The 16,211-nt window shown below is 47.1% G+C and overlaps 1 protein-coding gene across 1 annotated transcript in view; it reads right to left on the reverse strand.

The window, feature by feature from the left end:
• The window catches only part of COPA (COPI coat complex subunit alpha), a 56,398-nt gene that overhangs the window by 28,902 nt on the left and 11,285 nt on the right, over positions 1–16,211 (reverse strand). Inside the window, exons 7-13 of the mRNA XM_060253581.1 lie at positions 13,264–13,373; positions 12,084–12,183; positions 10,999–11,134; positions 9,991–10,073; positions 6,654–6,804; positions 5,204–5,270; positions 4,046–4,121 (exon numbers count right to left, since the gene is read on the reverse strand). Coding sequence (XP_060109564.1) covers positions 4,046–4,121; positions 5,204–5,270; positions 6,654–6,804; positions 9,991–10,073; positions 10,999–11,134; positions 12,084–12,183; positions 13,264–13,373 — 723 coding nt within the window. The remainder of the gene's footprint in view (positions 1–4,045; positions 4,122–5,203; positions 5,271–6,653; positions 6,805–9,990; positions 10,074–10,998; positions 11,135–12,083; positions 12,184–13,263; positions 13,374–16,211) is intronic.

The following is a 16,211-nucleotide window of genomic DNA, read 5'->3' on the forward strand; positions in this document are numbered from 1 at the left end:
CTCCAACTAAAAAGGATTCAGGCAAGTAGGCGTGAAAAACCTTGGCTTGAGACCTGGAGAGCCACTGCCTGTCTGAGTAGACGATACTGACTTTGATGGACCGAGGGTCTGATTCAGTATAAGGCAGCTTCGTATATTCATATATGTTCATATGTCCAAGTATATCACCATACTGGCTCTCACCCACCATGCCACATTCTTCTCCCTCCCTTATCTTTTATTTCCCAGCCATTTTAGATGGATATGCGGTCAACCTCTTTAAGATTAGCTCATCCTTCCCCTTTTGGGGATTGTTGGATGTGTATTGACTGGATATGCAGCTTTCAAAGACTGCCCCCAAGTCAGCTCGTCGATGGATGAGCCAGGTGCGAGTCCAGTGACACGTTAAGAGACCAACCAGATGTACACTGTAGGAGCTTTCAAGAGTCAGATCCCTTTGTCAGATAGCTGACGAAGGCAGCTTTGATTCTAGAAAGCTCACACTGTGAAGATCTGGTTGGTCTTCAAGGTGTGCCTGGACTCAAATCTAGCTTTTTTACTGAAGATCTACAGGGATACCTATGAAACTGGATGAATGAATGCAATGATGCTATCTGAAAACAATATTGATGATGACAACAATGATAATAATAATAAATCAACCATGTAACGTTACCCCCCCAAAACACTGTTACTCCTGTTCATGTTCAGACAGCTATTCAGTAGAGAGGGTCAACAGTATCTAGGATGTCTGTGATTCAAAACTCAGAATGAGTCTAGAATCTAGAAACACTCAGGTCAGAAAAGGTACTCCACTTCCCTGATTCTCCTCCATATTACAGATGAAAAATAGGAACACAGGTTTACCTTACAGGTGTGTTAGGACCACCTACTTGCATATGAACCTATCCATATTTCACTATACCAAAAGTTCTCTGAGTCTGTCTACCTTCAGAGCTCAAGGGGATCATCATTTGGCTGGCACCTAGTCTGACAGCTGCAAGGTAAGGGTTATTCTGTTCTCCTGTCCATTTTGATGATGACGACATTGGATTTATACCCCACCACTCTGAATCTCAGAGCAGCTCACAATCTCCTTGACCTTCCTCCCCCACAACAGACACCCTGTGAGGTTGGGGCTGAGAGAGCTCTCATGGAAGCTGCCCTTTTCAAGATCAACTCCTGTGAGAGCTATGGCCGACCCAAGGCCATTCCAGCAGGTGCAAATGGTGGAGTGGGGAATCAAACCTGGTTCTCCCAGATAAGAGTCCATGCACTTAACCACTACACCAAACTGGATCTTTTGAATGGGGGTGTGTATAGTATCTTGGTTTTGCTTGCTTTTATCACTGTTTTACTATTTTATTATTCTTCAGTAGCTTCAAATATTCTCACTTTCAGTTGACAGCATTAAATATTTTTGCTTTCAATTTGGTTTGTTCACTGCATAAGCAGATAAGGTAACTGCAATTACCTTTGTGGGGAAAGGAGAGGAACAGAATTTTAAAAGCTGGATATCTGGGGCCATGACTTATTTGATGCTTCCCTGCTTGAAGACTCTGGTGGTCTTTCATATCATGGAAGGGAGAGAGGCCACATGAACATAACACATACATTCTCCCCCCCCCCCCCCGCCCACACACACACCCTGTACCCACTCCGTGCCTGGAGGGTGGAGCTGCTACACATCTATGGGCCCTAGCCCATGAAAGGAAATGGGGATCTGCACTGTCTACCACAAGCAGTCAGGAAATGTGTGGCCCAAACATCAGACTGTGGCTGCTAACATGGATAAAAGTGCAGTAAGAAGGAATCCCCAAATTCTAAAACAGGCTAAACCTGGCTAATATCACAGGCAGGCCCTTTCAAGCTGCATTTCTGTACCTGCAACAGGGGAAGTGCACCACATACGACTGCTAAGATTGCCCCGCACTGTCTGCATGTCTTGCTGCCATATTCCAATGACTAGTGGCTCCCTAAGATCTCCCCAAGATCTTCAGCAGAAGGAGATCTTGCTCCCGCTCTCTGAGGTCTTTCCAAGGGAGCTTTTGGGGACTGAGTCAGTGTCTTTCTATATGCGAAGCAGGTGGCCCTTCACTGAGCTATGGCGCTTTCCCAAAAGCCACACATTAAGTTGCCTTGGATCAAGGGAAATTTTGTCCTTCTTGCCTAGAATCATCTGTGGAGCAGCTAAGAGACTCAGCAAATCAACACAGCCCTGGTTCAAATCTCTGCCTCTGCCATTAATCCACTGATCTGCCCTAGGCAAGCCACTCTCTTCACCTCTCTGTCCAGAGTATGGGGATGTTAGAAGCTACCATGCAAGACTGTTGCAAAGATAATGACAAGATAATGTATTGTAGCCTATGAATATGGAGCAGAAGTCAGATATTTCCTGCTGTACCCCCAGCAGCCCCTGCAAAAGACGATGCTGGCACCCCGGAAGCCTCGTAGACAAAGTGCCAAGAACAACAGTTAGTTGACCCTCCCATAAGAAACATCAGCAGAGGAAGAACAAGGAGGGGGAGTGTTGCCCAATTTCCCTCTCCTCGCTGTGGCTGGTGCCTCTGGCCATTCCAACCGTGAGGATTCCGTCATTCCCAGCACCAGCTCTTCAGAGATCACATGGGGCTGTGGGAGAAGCAGGCAAGATGCAGCCCAAAGTACAACCTCAAAGTCCCATGACAGTCACTGTTCCACCCAGTCTATTCATTCAGGGGATCTTATGGCTTTTCCAACCTTGCCTCTCTTGTAACCGGAGACCTGCTGGGAACCAAACCTGGGACTCTGTGCATGCAAAACATGGTGCACCACTGAACTATGGTCCTTCAATAACATATATACTGTTAGACCACTTGTCCATCTCGATCAGCACTGATAGGCAGTAGCTCTCCAAAAAAGGAGGGGGAGGAACCAGGCACTAAAGGGTATTTCTCAATGTAGGGGAGGGCCATGGCTCAGTGGTGGAGCATCTGCTTGGCATGAAGGAAGTCCCAGATTCAATCCCCTTCGTCTCTAGTTTAAAAAAAAACAGGTCAAAGGTGATGTGAAAGACCTTAGCTTGAGGCCCTGGAGAGCTGGTTTCAGTTGGAGTAAACAGTACTAACCAGGGCTTTTTTTGCAGCAGGAACTCCTTTGCATATTAGGCCATGCCTCCCTGATGTATCCAATCCTCCTTGAACTTACAGTAGGCCCTGTACTAAGAGCCCTGCAAGCTCTTGGAGGATTGGCAACATCAGGGAGGTATGGCCTAATATGCAAAGGAGTTCCTGCTGCAAAAAAAGCCCTGGTGCTAACCACGATGGACCGATTGTCTAATTCAGTAGAAGGCAGATTCATGCGGCCATTTGCTCCCTGACAGCCTTGAAGTGGAGATGCTGGGGACTGAAGCTGGGACCTTCTGCATATAAACCAGGTGCTCTCTACTGAGCCCTTGGCTCCTCCCTGCTCTATCCCCTTTTGTGGCAAAAACCCACCAACAAAACCTGCTGGCATTACAGAAGCCCATAAATCTGCCAATGAGGGTAGAGATGGATACCAGCCTGCCTCATGCCCTACCAGAACTCATTCACTGATCTTATTGTTGTGACGTCAGAGGCAGGGGGGACCAGCTGGAATTTCCACTCCCGAGTGGAATCAGGCGCTCGGAAGGCAGGGATTCCAACGACGTGTTTTTGATTTGCACAAGTTTGAGCTAGGGTTCTCTGGGATGGAGGAAGAGAAAGGCTGGGCACGTTTACAGTCGCTTCGAAAGCGTCCAGGACTGCCCGGGAGGCAAGTCGACTCGCCAGGAGATCCATCAACGACAAGCGAGCCAACCTGCTGGGCGAGGTGGGGGGGGGGGGGGGCGACCGGTGAGTTTCTAATAACTGATTTATAAAATATATATTCGAAGCCATAAAAACCAGGAGGGGACTGACATGAATTTTTCAAGTCAGAAGACCTGCCAAAGGCACGTGGCGTATGCGAGGGCTCCACAGGAATCAGGGGAGGAAGGATCCGGCAGTCGACGAATGGAAGGGGAGGTGGGTGGGAGAAACAGATGCAGCCGCTTTGGGATGCTTACCATCGGGGTTCTGGGAATCTGCATCCTTGGGGATGGTGTAAAGGTCATAGGTGCTGTTCTCCAGATTACTGGCTCTCTGCAAAGAGGGGGAAAGTCAGTCAGACCACAGCTGTCTCAGATTCTCTCCACTAGGATTTCTTCCAACGGCAGGCATTAGCTTCCATCTGTCTCTTGCCTAAGGAGGTAGATTCAACCACCCTCCATTTCCCAAATTAAAATACTAAATACTGCTAATCTACCTCCCCTTCCCACAAGAATCGCACCCGACGTTACATATTGCTGAAAATATCTCTGAGATGCTGTAGAAAAACAGACTCTTGTAGCACTCCTGTTACTAAGCCAATCCTTATGGTTTTCTCAGCACTATTTACTGTCAATGTAAACTTTGGTCCCCTGGAAGATTTACATGTTTATTTTAAAATGGCTAATCTGTCTGTTCTTATTGCAAACGGCTGCAACAGCCACCTTGAGCAACATTTACTACCTGAGAGGTGGCTTACAGAATGGAAGAGTAACAGAGAAGAAGGAAGCTGCAGATTTATACCCCGCCTTCTCTCTGAATCAGAGATTCAGAGCGGCTTATATCCTCTCCCCCCACAACAGACACCCTGTGAGGTGGGTGGGGCTGAGAGGGCTCTCACAGCAGCTGCCCTTTCAAGGACAACTTCTGTGATAGCTATGGCTGACCCAAGGCCATTCCAGCAGGTGCAAGTGGAGGAGTGGGGAATCAAGCCTGATTCTCCCAGATAAGAGTCCTTATCTTAACCACTACACCAAACTGGCTCTCAAACTAGAGAGAGGGGAGAGGATTTTTTTCCCCTCTCCCAAAATACTGGGCATCCAGTGATGGGCAGTATATCCGGCAATGGCTCTCTCGGCTGTGGTCACTCTCATCTACCAGTTTCCAAGAACACCCCAACACACACTCAAGGTCTGCAAGTTGAAACTTATGGCCCAATTGTGCTAATGAGGGCTGCTTTCCTTGGTCACTGAAGCTTCCACGGAAAGCACCACCACCAGTGAAATGGGTCCATGGCACTCAATCCACTGAGCACCACTGCCTGGCAGAACCAGAGGCATCACATAAAACTGTAAATATTTCTTCTCAGACTAGCCCACTGGATTATCTATTAGCCCCAGGGACAGATTTTGACTTACGGTGCAGAGGAGGACGGCATTCTCAGCCGGGTTGTACGACATGTTGAACACGGGGAACTTGGAGCCACTAAGAAGGAAAGAAAGCAGTGAGGAAAGTGAATCCAAGTCCCTTGATCGATGGCTGGCAGAGGGCGGTATAGCAGGAGCCACAGACTGACTTCAAAACATGGGGATAAAGTCAACTAGGTATGGTTCTATCTTACCATGACAATTCACAGTTTAGAGTATCTCTGAGCATTCAAGGCTCTTCACGTACATGATCTTAAAATCTTTAGAACCACTTTTTAAAGGAAGGCTGATATATAAATCACCTTATTGCAAATGGAGAGCTAAGAAAGGCAGCCACTGAGTGGGGCAACATCGAAAGCTCAAGGCAGAGGCAGAGTCAAATAAGCAACTTCCTAATTGAGGGCTCTCGGTCATCACTGTGGCTCTCTCAAGGGCTACTGTATCTATACCAGAAAGCAATGACCTGGGCCACATTCTTACATTTACAGGCATATCACTACAGAAGCCAGCATGGTGGAGTGTTTGGAGAGTCAGCCTAGCAGTGGGTTTGGATCCTCACTCTGCCACGGAGCTCACTGAGTGACCATGGGCTGGTCACATTCTCTCAGCCTAGCCAACCTTACAGGGAAGTTGTTGTGAGGATAAAAAGGAGAAGGGGAGAATGATGTGGCAAGCCTCTTTGGGTCCCCTACTGGGAAGAAAAGTGGAGTCTAAATATCTAAAAAACCAAATTTATTCCCTCATGGCCCCATTCTTGGCTCTGGGGAAAGATGAATGCAGAAACTACGCAGGAGAGGGCGAACAGCTTGATGATGTGCCTGAGACAATACAGAGTACCGGATTAGGTGAGGGGGTCTTAGCTCAGTGGTAGAGCATCTACTTTGCATGCAGAAGTCCCAGGTTCAATCCCTGCCCTCTCCAGTTGGAAGAATCAGGTAGGAGGGAATGTGAAAGATCTCAGCTTGACACCCTGGAGAGCTGCTATCAGTCTGGCAGACACTGGTAGACCGAGGGCACGATTCTGCATGAGGCAGCTTTGTATATTCATGTGTGAGTGTGCAAGGTTTCGAAAATAGTATTTCTCCATGTCCAGCCTCAACAATCTTAAATGCGATGTCTTGTTGGCTCACTGGTGTTGCCCAAACTTGCAAAAAAGGAAACAATCTACATTCAAGTCTTAAAAGAGTTGGGACACGATGTCAGCAGTTCACTACGCCAAGAAAAGCTGGCTCTTTCCACACACACCCTGTGTAGCTCACAGCAATGCACATGGGGGTACATGTATTGTATGCAAGCCAGCAACTCCCTTCCTGTTCTCGTGGTTCCTCTGTCGATAGCAATCCTGATTTCCAGAGGGAGCCAAAGAGCAGCAGGAAGCAAGATGAGAAACCTGCACAGAACAGGGAACTTAAAACCCGAAGGTAAAAGAGAGAACTCCCACCTCCTCAGCTGCATCACGGCCACGTCTTTGGAGCTGTTGAAGTCCAGCTGGCGGAGAAAGCGGTCCTTCACGTAGTAGAGCATGTTGCCATGCACAGCGTAGGCAGGCCGCTCGCGCTCCAGCTTGAACACGATCATGCCGCCGTCGTGTCCTGGAAATGAAAAAAGGAGAGACGTTTCAGAGGGATGCTGGCCGTGCTCGTCTGACGCGGCAAGGATCAACCACCTCATGGCACTTGAAAGACCAACAGATCTGTTGTGGCACGAGGTTTCGTGGGCCACAGCCCCACTAGAGGGAGACTGAAAGTGCTCAGAAAGCACTCAAGAATGTGTGGGGACTTGCACGGTATCTGGGGCCGTGGCAGAGACTTGAAACAAACTTATAGATGTCAGTAAATTCAAATCTGGCCTTTTCCCTACTGCTATTATTTTTAAAAGCCCTGTACTGGATAGCCCAGTCTTATCAGATCTCGGGAGCTAAGCAGGGTCATTGCCCCTGATTGGTACTTGAATGGGAGACCACCAAGGCATACTAGGGTTGCAACACAGAGGCAAGCAATGGTAAACTGCCTCTGTTTGTCTCCTGGCTTGAAAGCCCCGTGGCACTTCCAACACCACCATTAAAAAAGACACAGACACACTTGCGGGACAGGGCTGCGGCTCTGTGGCACAGCACATACCCTGCATGCAGAAGGCCAATCCCTGGCATCTCTGGCTAAAAGATCTCACACAGCAGGTCTGGAAAAGTCCTCTGCCTCCTTGAAGAGCTACAGCCTCTCAGAGAAGACAGCACCAGGCTCTCAGATCAAGGCAGCAATACAGGCTCACACTGACACACACACAGAGCACCATGCAATAAAAACAAGATTCAAGTCCAGTAGATGTGTCTGATGTCAGGAGCTCTGACTCTAAAAAGGTTATGCTCCCCCCGCCCCCCCCCCCCAAAAAAAATGATTGGCCTCTAAGGAGCTACTGGACTCAAATCTGGCTCTTCTACTGCAAACCAACACAGCTACCCTCTGAAACAATAAAAACCTTTAAACATTAAATCCCAGCTACAAATACAAGTTGATGGGGTGTGAACTGGCAGAGACTGACCAAGAGAGAGATCTTGGGGTCGTGGTAGATAACTCACTGAAAATGTCAAGACAGTGTGCGATTGCAATAAAAAAGGCCAATGCCATGCTGGGAATTATTAGGAAGGGAATTGAAAACAAATCAGCCAGTATCATAATGCCCCTGTATAAATCGATGGTGCGGTCTCATTTGGAATGCTGTGTGCAATTCTGGACACGGCACCACAAAAAGGATATTATAGCATTGGAAAAAGTCCAGAAAAGGGCAACTAGAATGATTAAAGGGTTGGAACACTTCCCCTATGAAGAAAGGTTAAAATGCTTGGGGCTCTTCAGCTTGGAGAAACGTCGACTGCGGGGTGACATGATAGAGGTTTACAAGATAATACATGGGAAGGAGAAAGTAGAAAAAGAAGTACTTTTCTCCCTTTCTCACAATACAAGAACTCGTGGGCATTCGATGAAATTGATGAGCAGTCGGGTTAAAACAGATAAAAGGAAGTACTTCTTCACCCAAAGGGTGATTAATATGTGGAATTCACTGCCACAGGAGATGGTGGCGGCTACAAGCATAGACAGCTTCAAAGGGGGGTTGGATGAAAATATGGTGCAGAGGTTCATCATTGGCTATATATATAATTTTTTTGGCCACTGTGTGACACAGAGTGTTGGACTGGATGGGCCATTGGCCTGATCCAACATGGCTTCTCTTATGTTCTTATGTTCATTTTTAAGAACCACAAATGAACAGAAAAGCAGTTACCCAACTTCTGATGCCCTGAAAAGGTATCTTCAGGCCAATGAATTTTTATAATCAGGCAAGACAGACAATATAAAGTGACTTGAGAGGCACCTTGAAGCAGGCAGCTTCACAAAGTCAATGCTATAAGAGAGAAAGCCCTGCTCTGAATCGTTACCATCACCGGACCTGGATCGCTCTGACTTGAATGGCACAGCCTGATACTGTCAGATCTCAGAAGCTAAGCAGGACTGTCCCTGGCTAATATTAGGATGGGTGACCTCCAAGCAATACGAGGGTCATGACGCAGAGGCAGGCAATGGCAAATCGCCTCTGAGCTGTCTCTTGCCTTATAAAAAACAAGTCCAGCTCACCACATAGTGGTGCACAACACTAAAACAGCTAGAACTTCTGGCTGCCAGACAATCTTAGGATCTCCTGACTATACTACACACGCTGCCATACAATAGTTAATTAACCATCACCAGATAACCTCAGTAGACTGTACAAAAGCAGTTCTTCTTTATTTTTAGGACTGAAAGTGTAAGGGCCAAATTAGAAATAGCAGCAACTGCCACCATGTTAGTTTATTCATGGGGGTTTAATGTTTACATAAAGAGAGCTTTGGAGATGAAGGACACTAAACCTTCCCTTGGTTTACCTCCCAGTGGACTGTAACCGATGTTCCCTCTGAGTTAGCGTGAGCTAGCTCACAGTTTTTAGCCTCCAGCTCGCACATTTTTGTCTTAGCTCAGGAAGGATGACCCCAGAGCACACTAATTTATGCAGTAGCTCACAACTTTTATGCCTGTAGCTCACAATGTTAATGCCAGTAGCTCACAAAGTAGAATGTTTGCTCACAAGACTGCAGCTTTGAGGGAACACTGACTGTAACCTCAGCACTTTCTCTCCCGCCTGGGTCAGATACCAGGAGCAACCCAGGCTAGGAGAAGAATGCTTGGAGAGAAGGGCTGCAGAGAGGTAAGGCAGGAAGCCCTCTCGACAAACAAAATTGACACAGGAGCAAAAAACATGTCTGCCTCCATCGCCTCTGTTTTCACCTTAAGAGGACAAATATCAACTCCACATTCGGTGTCTGATTTTGCTGCTACTTTAATAATTGTCATTTTAATCTCTTTTGTCTGGGTGGATGGTGGCTTGGCTTTGAGAAGTCTGAACTGTTCCTGGAAGGAAAAAATTTGGGAGGAAACCTAGAAATTAAACGGTGAATGAGCCAGAGTTTACAACTCTGCACTGAATGGTTTTGGCCTGCCTCAAAGACCATACAAGATAAAGTTTCTTCTACCTAACCTGCTTTCACAGCAATTACTGGGAACCTAATAGTGCAATCCTACACACACTTACTCCAGTCTAAGCCCACTGCAATCGACAGCGCAAATCTACCTAGGATTGCAGTGTAAAATGATGTGTTGTGAGCATCTCAGAAGAAAGACATGGAAAGCGTTATCAGATAAGAAATACAATGAACTGATCACAGCCTGGATATCCGAAGAGATCTTTACCTGCGGCAAAGAGGTTGAGGTTGGGGTGAGCTGCCAAAACCCAAAAGCGATCATGATCCCTGCGGAAAGTTTGGACGCCCGTGCTAGGATTGGGAAGTGAGAAACAGACACATTAAAAACATGCAAACAACTGAACCTTTACACTTGAAACCCTTTAGAATCACACAATCATAGAGTTGGAAGGGACCTCCAGGGTTGTCTAGACCAACCCCCTGCACAATGCAGGAAATTTACCAATACCTCTCCCCTGGGCTTTTTCTAGCAGGAGCTCCTCTGCATATCAGGCCACGCCCCCCTGATGTAGCCAATCCTCCAAGAGCTTAGAGGGCTCTTAGTACAGGGCCTACTGTAAACTCCAGGATGATTGGCTACATCAGAGATGTGGGGCCTAATATGCAGTGGAGCTCCTGCTAGAAAAAGAGCCCTGCCTCCCCCCTACACACATCCTCAGTGACACCTGCTCCACGCCCAGAAGATGGCAAAAACCAAACAAACCCTCCAGGATCCCTGGCAAAACTAGCCTGGAGATAAATTGCTGACTGATCAGCATTTCCCTGGGCATGTAAGAAAGGTCCATGAGAACTAAGCACTGAAACAACCCTTTGTGCCCTCCTTCTCATGATCTGCCAAATTCACAGAATCAGCACTGCTGTCAGATGGCTATCCAGCCTCTCTTTAAAAGTCTCCAAAAAGGAGATCCCACCACCTCCTGACTGAGAAAGCCTGTTCCACCAAGAAACAGATCTGTCAGGAAGTTCTTCCTAACGTTTGGTCGAAAACCCTTTTGATTTAATTTAATTTGATTGAATTTTAGAAAATATATAGATTACCCCTTTCCTATCCAACTAGTTTTGTACAACAATCTTTCTCCCCATCAAAAGAATGCATTTTGTCACATGGTTCTAAAACATTTAGCTCCTGCACCCTTGGGCCATCCAGGCCAGGATACTTCAGTGTTCTAGAAGAAGCAACCTGCAGGCTGCAAAAAGGCCAACACATCCCATTTACCGTTTGGACATATCCCAGACACGGATGCTCTTGTCCTCTGAGTTACTGAGGATCAGTTCCTGGCGGGGGTGGAACACTGCACAGGAGACATTGTTGTAGTGCCCACGACAAGTGTCCACCTCCCAAGCTTTCGATTCTGTGGGAGGGGGGGGGGAACAGGGAGGAAGAGATGTGTAATCACGGACTGCTCTTTTGAGTGAGAGTTTTGTGATCGCAGTGCCAAGGTAAGTGACCCAACCATGCCAGTGAGGTTAAGATGGAATGCTCAAGAGGTCCTTAATGGGAATGGGTCACCAGGCCTGCCCAACAGCCATCAGTAGAGAAGAAGAAGAAGATATGGATTTATATCCCGCCCTCCACTCCGAAGAGAGCGGCTCACAATCTCCTTTACCTTCCTCCCCCACAACAGACACCCTGTGAGGTGGGTGGGGCTGGAGAGGGCTCACAGCGGTTGCCCTTTCAAGGACAACCTCTGCCAGAGCTACGGCTGACCCAAGGCCATTCCAGCAGCTGCAAGTGGAGGAGTGGGGAATCAAACCTGGTTCTCCCAGATAAGAGTCTGCACACTTAACCACTACACCAAACTGGAGGAACATTATTGCTGTTCTGAGCTCAAGTCCACTGATGTTTTTACAAGGGACAACTAAACCATTTTTACTGCCGCAGCCTTCTCCAGGCTGAGTCAAGGTCACCCACAGGGCCAGTGCTCTTCTCCCCAATATCCTGGTTGCATTTCCAACCCCTGGTACTACAGCAACCAGCTGCTTTGTACAAACAGGGAAAGGGCACCGCCTTTGCATCTGGCTGGGTCTAATGCACTATGTTTTCATGCAGCAACAGACTAATGCAGCTAACTGCTCTGGATCTACATTTCCTGTGCTTCCCAACCATGGATCTCACCCCCCATGGCAGCATCCCACTCAGACTGGCTAATGGTCTCACTTTTTACCAACTTTTCTGTATTGCTTACAAGGCTCTCTCCCTCTTACTGAAATGGAAGAGTTATCGAATTGAGCGTTTCTACCAAAGCCAAAGAAACAAACACTTAACTAGCATGCAGATAAGTCTATAGTTTGTAGACTTACCATTCATCCTCCAGATCTTGACCTGCCGATCGTCAGCTCCTGACACTATGAGAGGCATGGTAGGATGGAAAGCCGCCCAGTTTACTCCACGATCATGTCCCTGGAGGAAAGGGATATTCTCAGACCATGGCTACCGTTGGGAAGCAATCGATGTACGGAAGACTGTGGATTCTGGCAAATTCTGCTGGGGATGCAGAAGCCACAGTTTTGAGCTCTGGTATCTCTAGTTAAAGGATATCAGGCCGAAGGTGCTGACTGGCAAAGGTTTTTCTAGGTCCAAAACTCTGGAAAGCTATTGCCAATCTGGCTAGGAGACACTGAGCTAACAGACTGTGAATCTAACAAAATGCAAGCCATTTCATACGTTAAGTTGTGGAATGGCCTGCCCAAGGAGGTCAGGGGGTTCTCATCCTTCTATCATTTCACAAAATGTGAAAAACATAAATGTTCAAGAGGGCATTTTTGCACAGGGATTAGAACTGTAGTATAAAGGAACAGCTCAGAAGGTTGTCTTTTAAAGGGCACTGGGTTCTAGTCAATTGCAATGATTATTGTATACATCATCTTCATTTTACTGTATCATCTTGTATTTTTCAAATTCATTTTCTGCTTTACAGTACATCAATGCCTAAGCCAGGTCTTTAAAAAAAATTGTCTTCCAGTACAGTAATCCTACTGCATTTTGTTAGAGAGTAACTTTTGCAGTCTGACTTTTTATATTTTGTAATCTATCTTGCGCTCCAGCAAGAGCAGAGGGTTATAGATGAATGAAATGAAATAAATTTAGGGAACAGGGGCACGGCTTAGGGGTATGGTGAATGCTTGGCATGCAGAAAGACCCGAATTCAATCCCCCAAGCAGCAGTGACTGGGAAAGACCTCTCTTGCTGCCAGTCAGATCAGAAACAAGGCAGGTGTTTGACCTAGCATAAGGAAGCTTCATACATTCAGGCAAGAATTCACAGATCCGGAGTTGCTTGAGTCCCAAATGGAAAGTAGTCTCTGATAAAGAAACTCTGACGGTATCGACTGGCTATACATTTTGGAACACCTTTTTATTGGGTTATGGAATGGATATTAGTAGAAAGTGACACCCCCGCAATGGCTATTGAGATGAAATAACTGAACATGATGGTTTCGACAGCAGGTAAGCATGGATTCATACGCAAACTTAATGGTACCTCCAGGACATGTTTCACTACTGCATCGGTTGTGCCAAAAAGGTCTACACCCGTGATCCCCCGGACATCTGACTCCACTGCTCCAGGAGAGAGGTTCTTCTTCCTCAGGCCTTCCAGGTGAGAAGAGGAGAACAGTACGGAGGGAGCAAACACAAAGTTATCAGAAAGCCCTGCAACTTTCAGGAATGCTGTTTGTATAAAAGTAGAGAATACTCAAGAAAAAGAGCAAACAAGTAAAGCAGGAAGAGGACTGAAGGCAGATTTGATTATTTTCCCCACAAACCTCTGTTAAAACAAAAGGGCCACTTCCAGAATTTCCAGTATTCTCTAGGGCAATCCAGTCTATTGCAAACAGTTGAGCAACAAAGCGACACAAAACCCAACGCAGAAGGCGAAGGATGATAGTTATTTTTTGACTATGTATTATGCTGCATTTTAAAATATTCTGCCTGGGGGTCTGTGCATATATATGGATTTCGTCATTAACGGGAGCTCTCAGGTACAGGGCCCAAGACAGAGGAAGGACCATATTCTCCTGTCTGTGTCCAAACATACCTGTTCATTAAGATCGTCTTTGGAGACCATCTTCAAGGTGTCTGCCTTAGGCAGAAGCAACTAGTAGCAGAGCCTTCTTATTTTATTTCATTCGATTTATATCCTGCCCTCCCCGCCGAAGCAGGCTCAGGGCTGTAGAAACTCCACTCTGCCTCCTTTCCCCCCACTTTTTTCTTTTCAGGACACCAGACCCAAACTACACATTGCTGGATCCTGCTGTCTCTTGTATCAGGGGAAGGCTCTCTGCACCAGAGAAAGAGCAGTTAGAGTGATGCACCCACAGGAACCAACCCTTTATTCTGCTGTTGATTTCCCGGCTGATCTTTCTATTGCTGTTTTTCATTGCCTGTTATCATTTTTACTGTTAAATTGTTACACTAGATTTCACAATTTTGTTGTGTGTTTCAAATAATTAAGTCTTGTTAGTCCTAACTGTCCTAACTGTCAGTCAACCTGGGTAAAAAAGAGGCAGCATGGTCCAGGGATGAGAGTGTCAGGAACAAGGATCTGAGAAACCCAGGTTCAAATCCCCACTCTGCCAAGGAAGGCTGCTGGGTGACCTTGGGCCAGTCACACATCCTCAGCCTACTGCAGAGTCCCCAACCCTTCTGAGCCTGCACACATCTTTAGAATTCTGGCATTGGATGGTGGGCACAATTCCAAAATGGCTGCCATAAGAGGCAGAGCCAACCACAAAATGGTTCCCACAAGAGGCAGTTAAAAAAAAAAGGTAGTCTCCTTTGCAAGCACCGAGTCATTACCGACCCATGGGATGACACTGCATCATGACATTTTCTTGGCAGACTTTTTACCAGGTGGTTTGCCATGGCCTCCCCCAGTCATCTACACGCTTTACCCCCAGCAAGCTGGGTACTCATTTTACTGACCTCGGAAGGATGGCAGACTGAGTCAACCTTGAGCCGGCTACCTGAAAACCCACCTTCCGCCGGGACTGAACTCAGGTTGTGAGCAGAGCTTGGACTGCAGTACTGCAGCCAGCCACTATTACCACTCTGCGCCACAGGACCCACCACAAAAACTGAGCAGCAAGGGCATAACATCTCTAAAAATAACTCAACATTTCAGGCAGAAGCTCAGTTTAACAGGATGCCTTTTAAAATTAACAAATTGGTAAAAAATATTTTCTTGCATACACACAGCTCATTTTTGGCTGTCCAGCAGATTCTTGGGCTGTGGTGGCAGCTGCTGCTGAAACAAAATCTACACAGCCAAACAGAATCCCCACTGGGCAAAAGTCCCACCTGGCCCTGTCCACTTTCTACCAAAACACCCTGGTGAGTGCCATGGCACTCTTGAACACCATGTTGGAGAACCCAGGCCTAGGATTGTTGTAAGATAAAATGGAGGGACAAATGAAGGTTCCATCAGATCAAGACGGAGGGTACAAATGAAATACAGGGAGGGAGGGGGAGAGAGAGAGAGGGGAACATCAGAATATTCAACCATCAACTAAGAATATGATACGATAGGCTGAGACTTGGGAGGATGAAATCAAAATCTCATATTGATGGCAGAAGGAGCAATACTCTGTATGAGCAGTGGGATGGGCCATCAGTATAAAGCAGCAGCTTTGTGTGTTCAATACGCACGTCCGGTTCAGGGCAAACCAAAACATCTTGGGCTTTCAGAAGCCAGCGAGGGGCTCTGAACGACAGATGGGAAATTTCTGGAGCAACTACACAAATCCAGAGAGGAGGGGAGGAGGACACTTACAGAATGAGCCAGCTTTTGTGGGAGTGAGAGGGGACAGAGGGCAGTGAGCGGGGGCAGTGAGTGGGAGGGGGGGGGAAATTAAGGTGCTGACCAGAACCAAGGGCGGGGGCCAGACTCATCATGCACAAGCAGTGCCCGACTAAAGGGCATGGAGGGTGGGTTAAAAAGGACCCCGGCAAAGCTCAGGCAAGAACAAGAGAAACGAGTGCCACTTCTGGAGGGCAGGCACAGCACTCTGCCATGCTGAAGACGGCTGATGACATGCTCCATCCATTAGAGTGTGTCTCAAGTGCCTGCTCTCTCTTCCTGTCCTCCCAGAGGCGCCCTGTTTCTGCATTACTGCAAAGCCCCACAGCCCCCATCTTTCCCAGCCTGTTATCACCTGGAATCTCATCAGCCCTCAGTCTTCAAAACATGGATAAAGCCTTGCTAAGAAATCAGCCAGCTGTTTAAAAGAAAGCTGATCCATTTCCCAACAGGACGAACTCCTCCCTCCCACTACCTGTATTGTGAACGGCTGCACTTTCCCACCTGGATTAAACAGCGCATTAGGATGGAGGGGAACGGAGTTATTTTGCAAACTGTCAGAGGAAATCACCATTAGTACGACAAGCAAGAGAGGTCACTCAGTTACGACACAGCTTTCCATGCATTTTAAT

This window comes from Heteronotia binoei, chromosome 1 (genome assembly GCF_032191835.1).
Source record: "Heteronotia binoei isolate CCM8104 ecotype False Entrance Well chromosome 1, APGP_CSIRO_Hbin_v1, whole genome shotgun sequence".
NCBI lineage: Eukaryota > Metazoa > Chordata > Lepidosauria > Squamata > Gekkonidae > Heteronotia > Heteronotia binoei.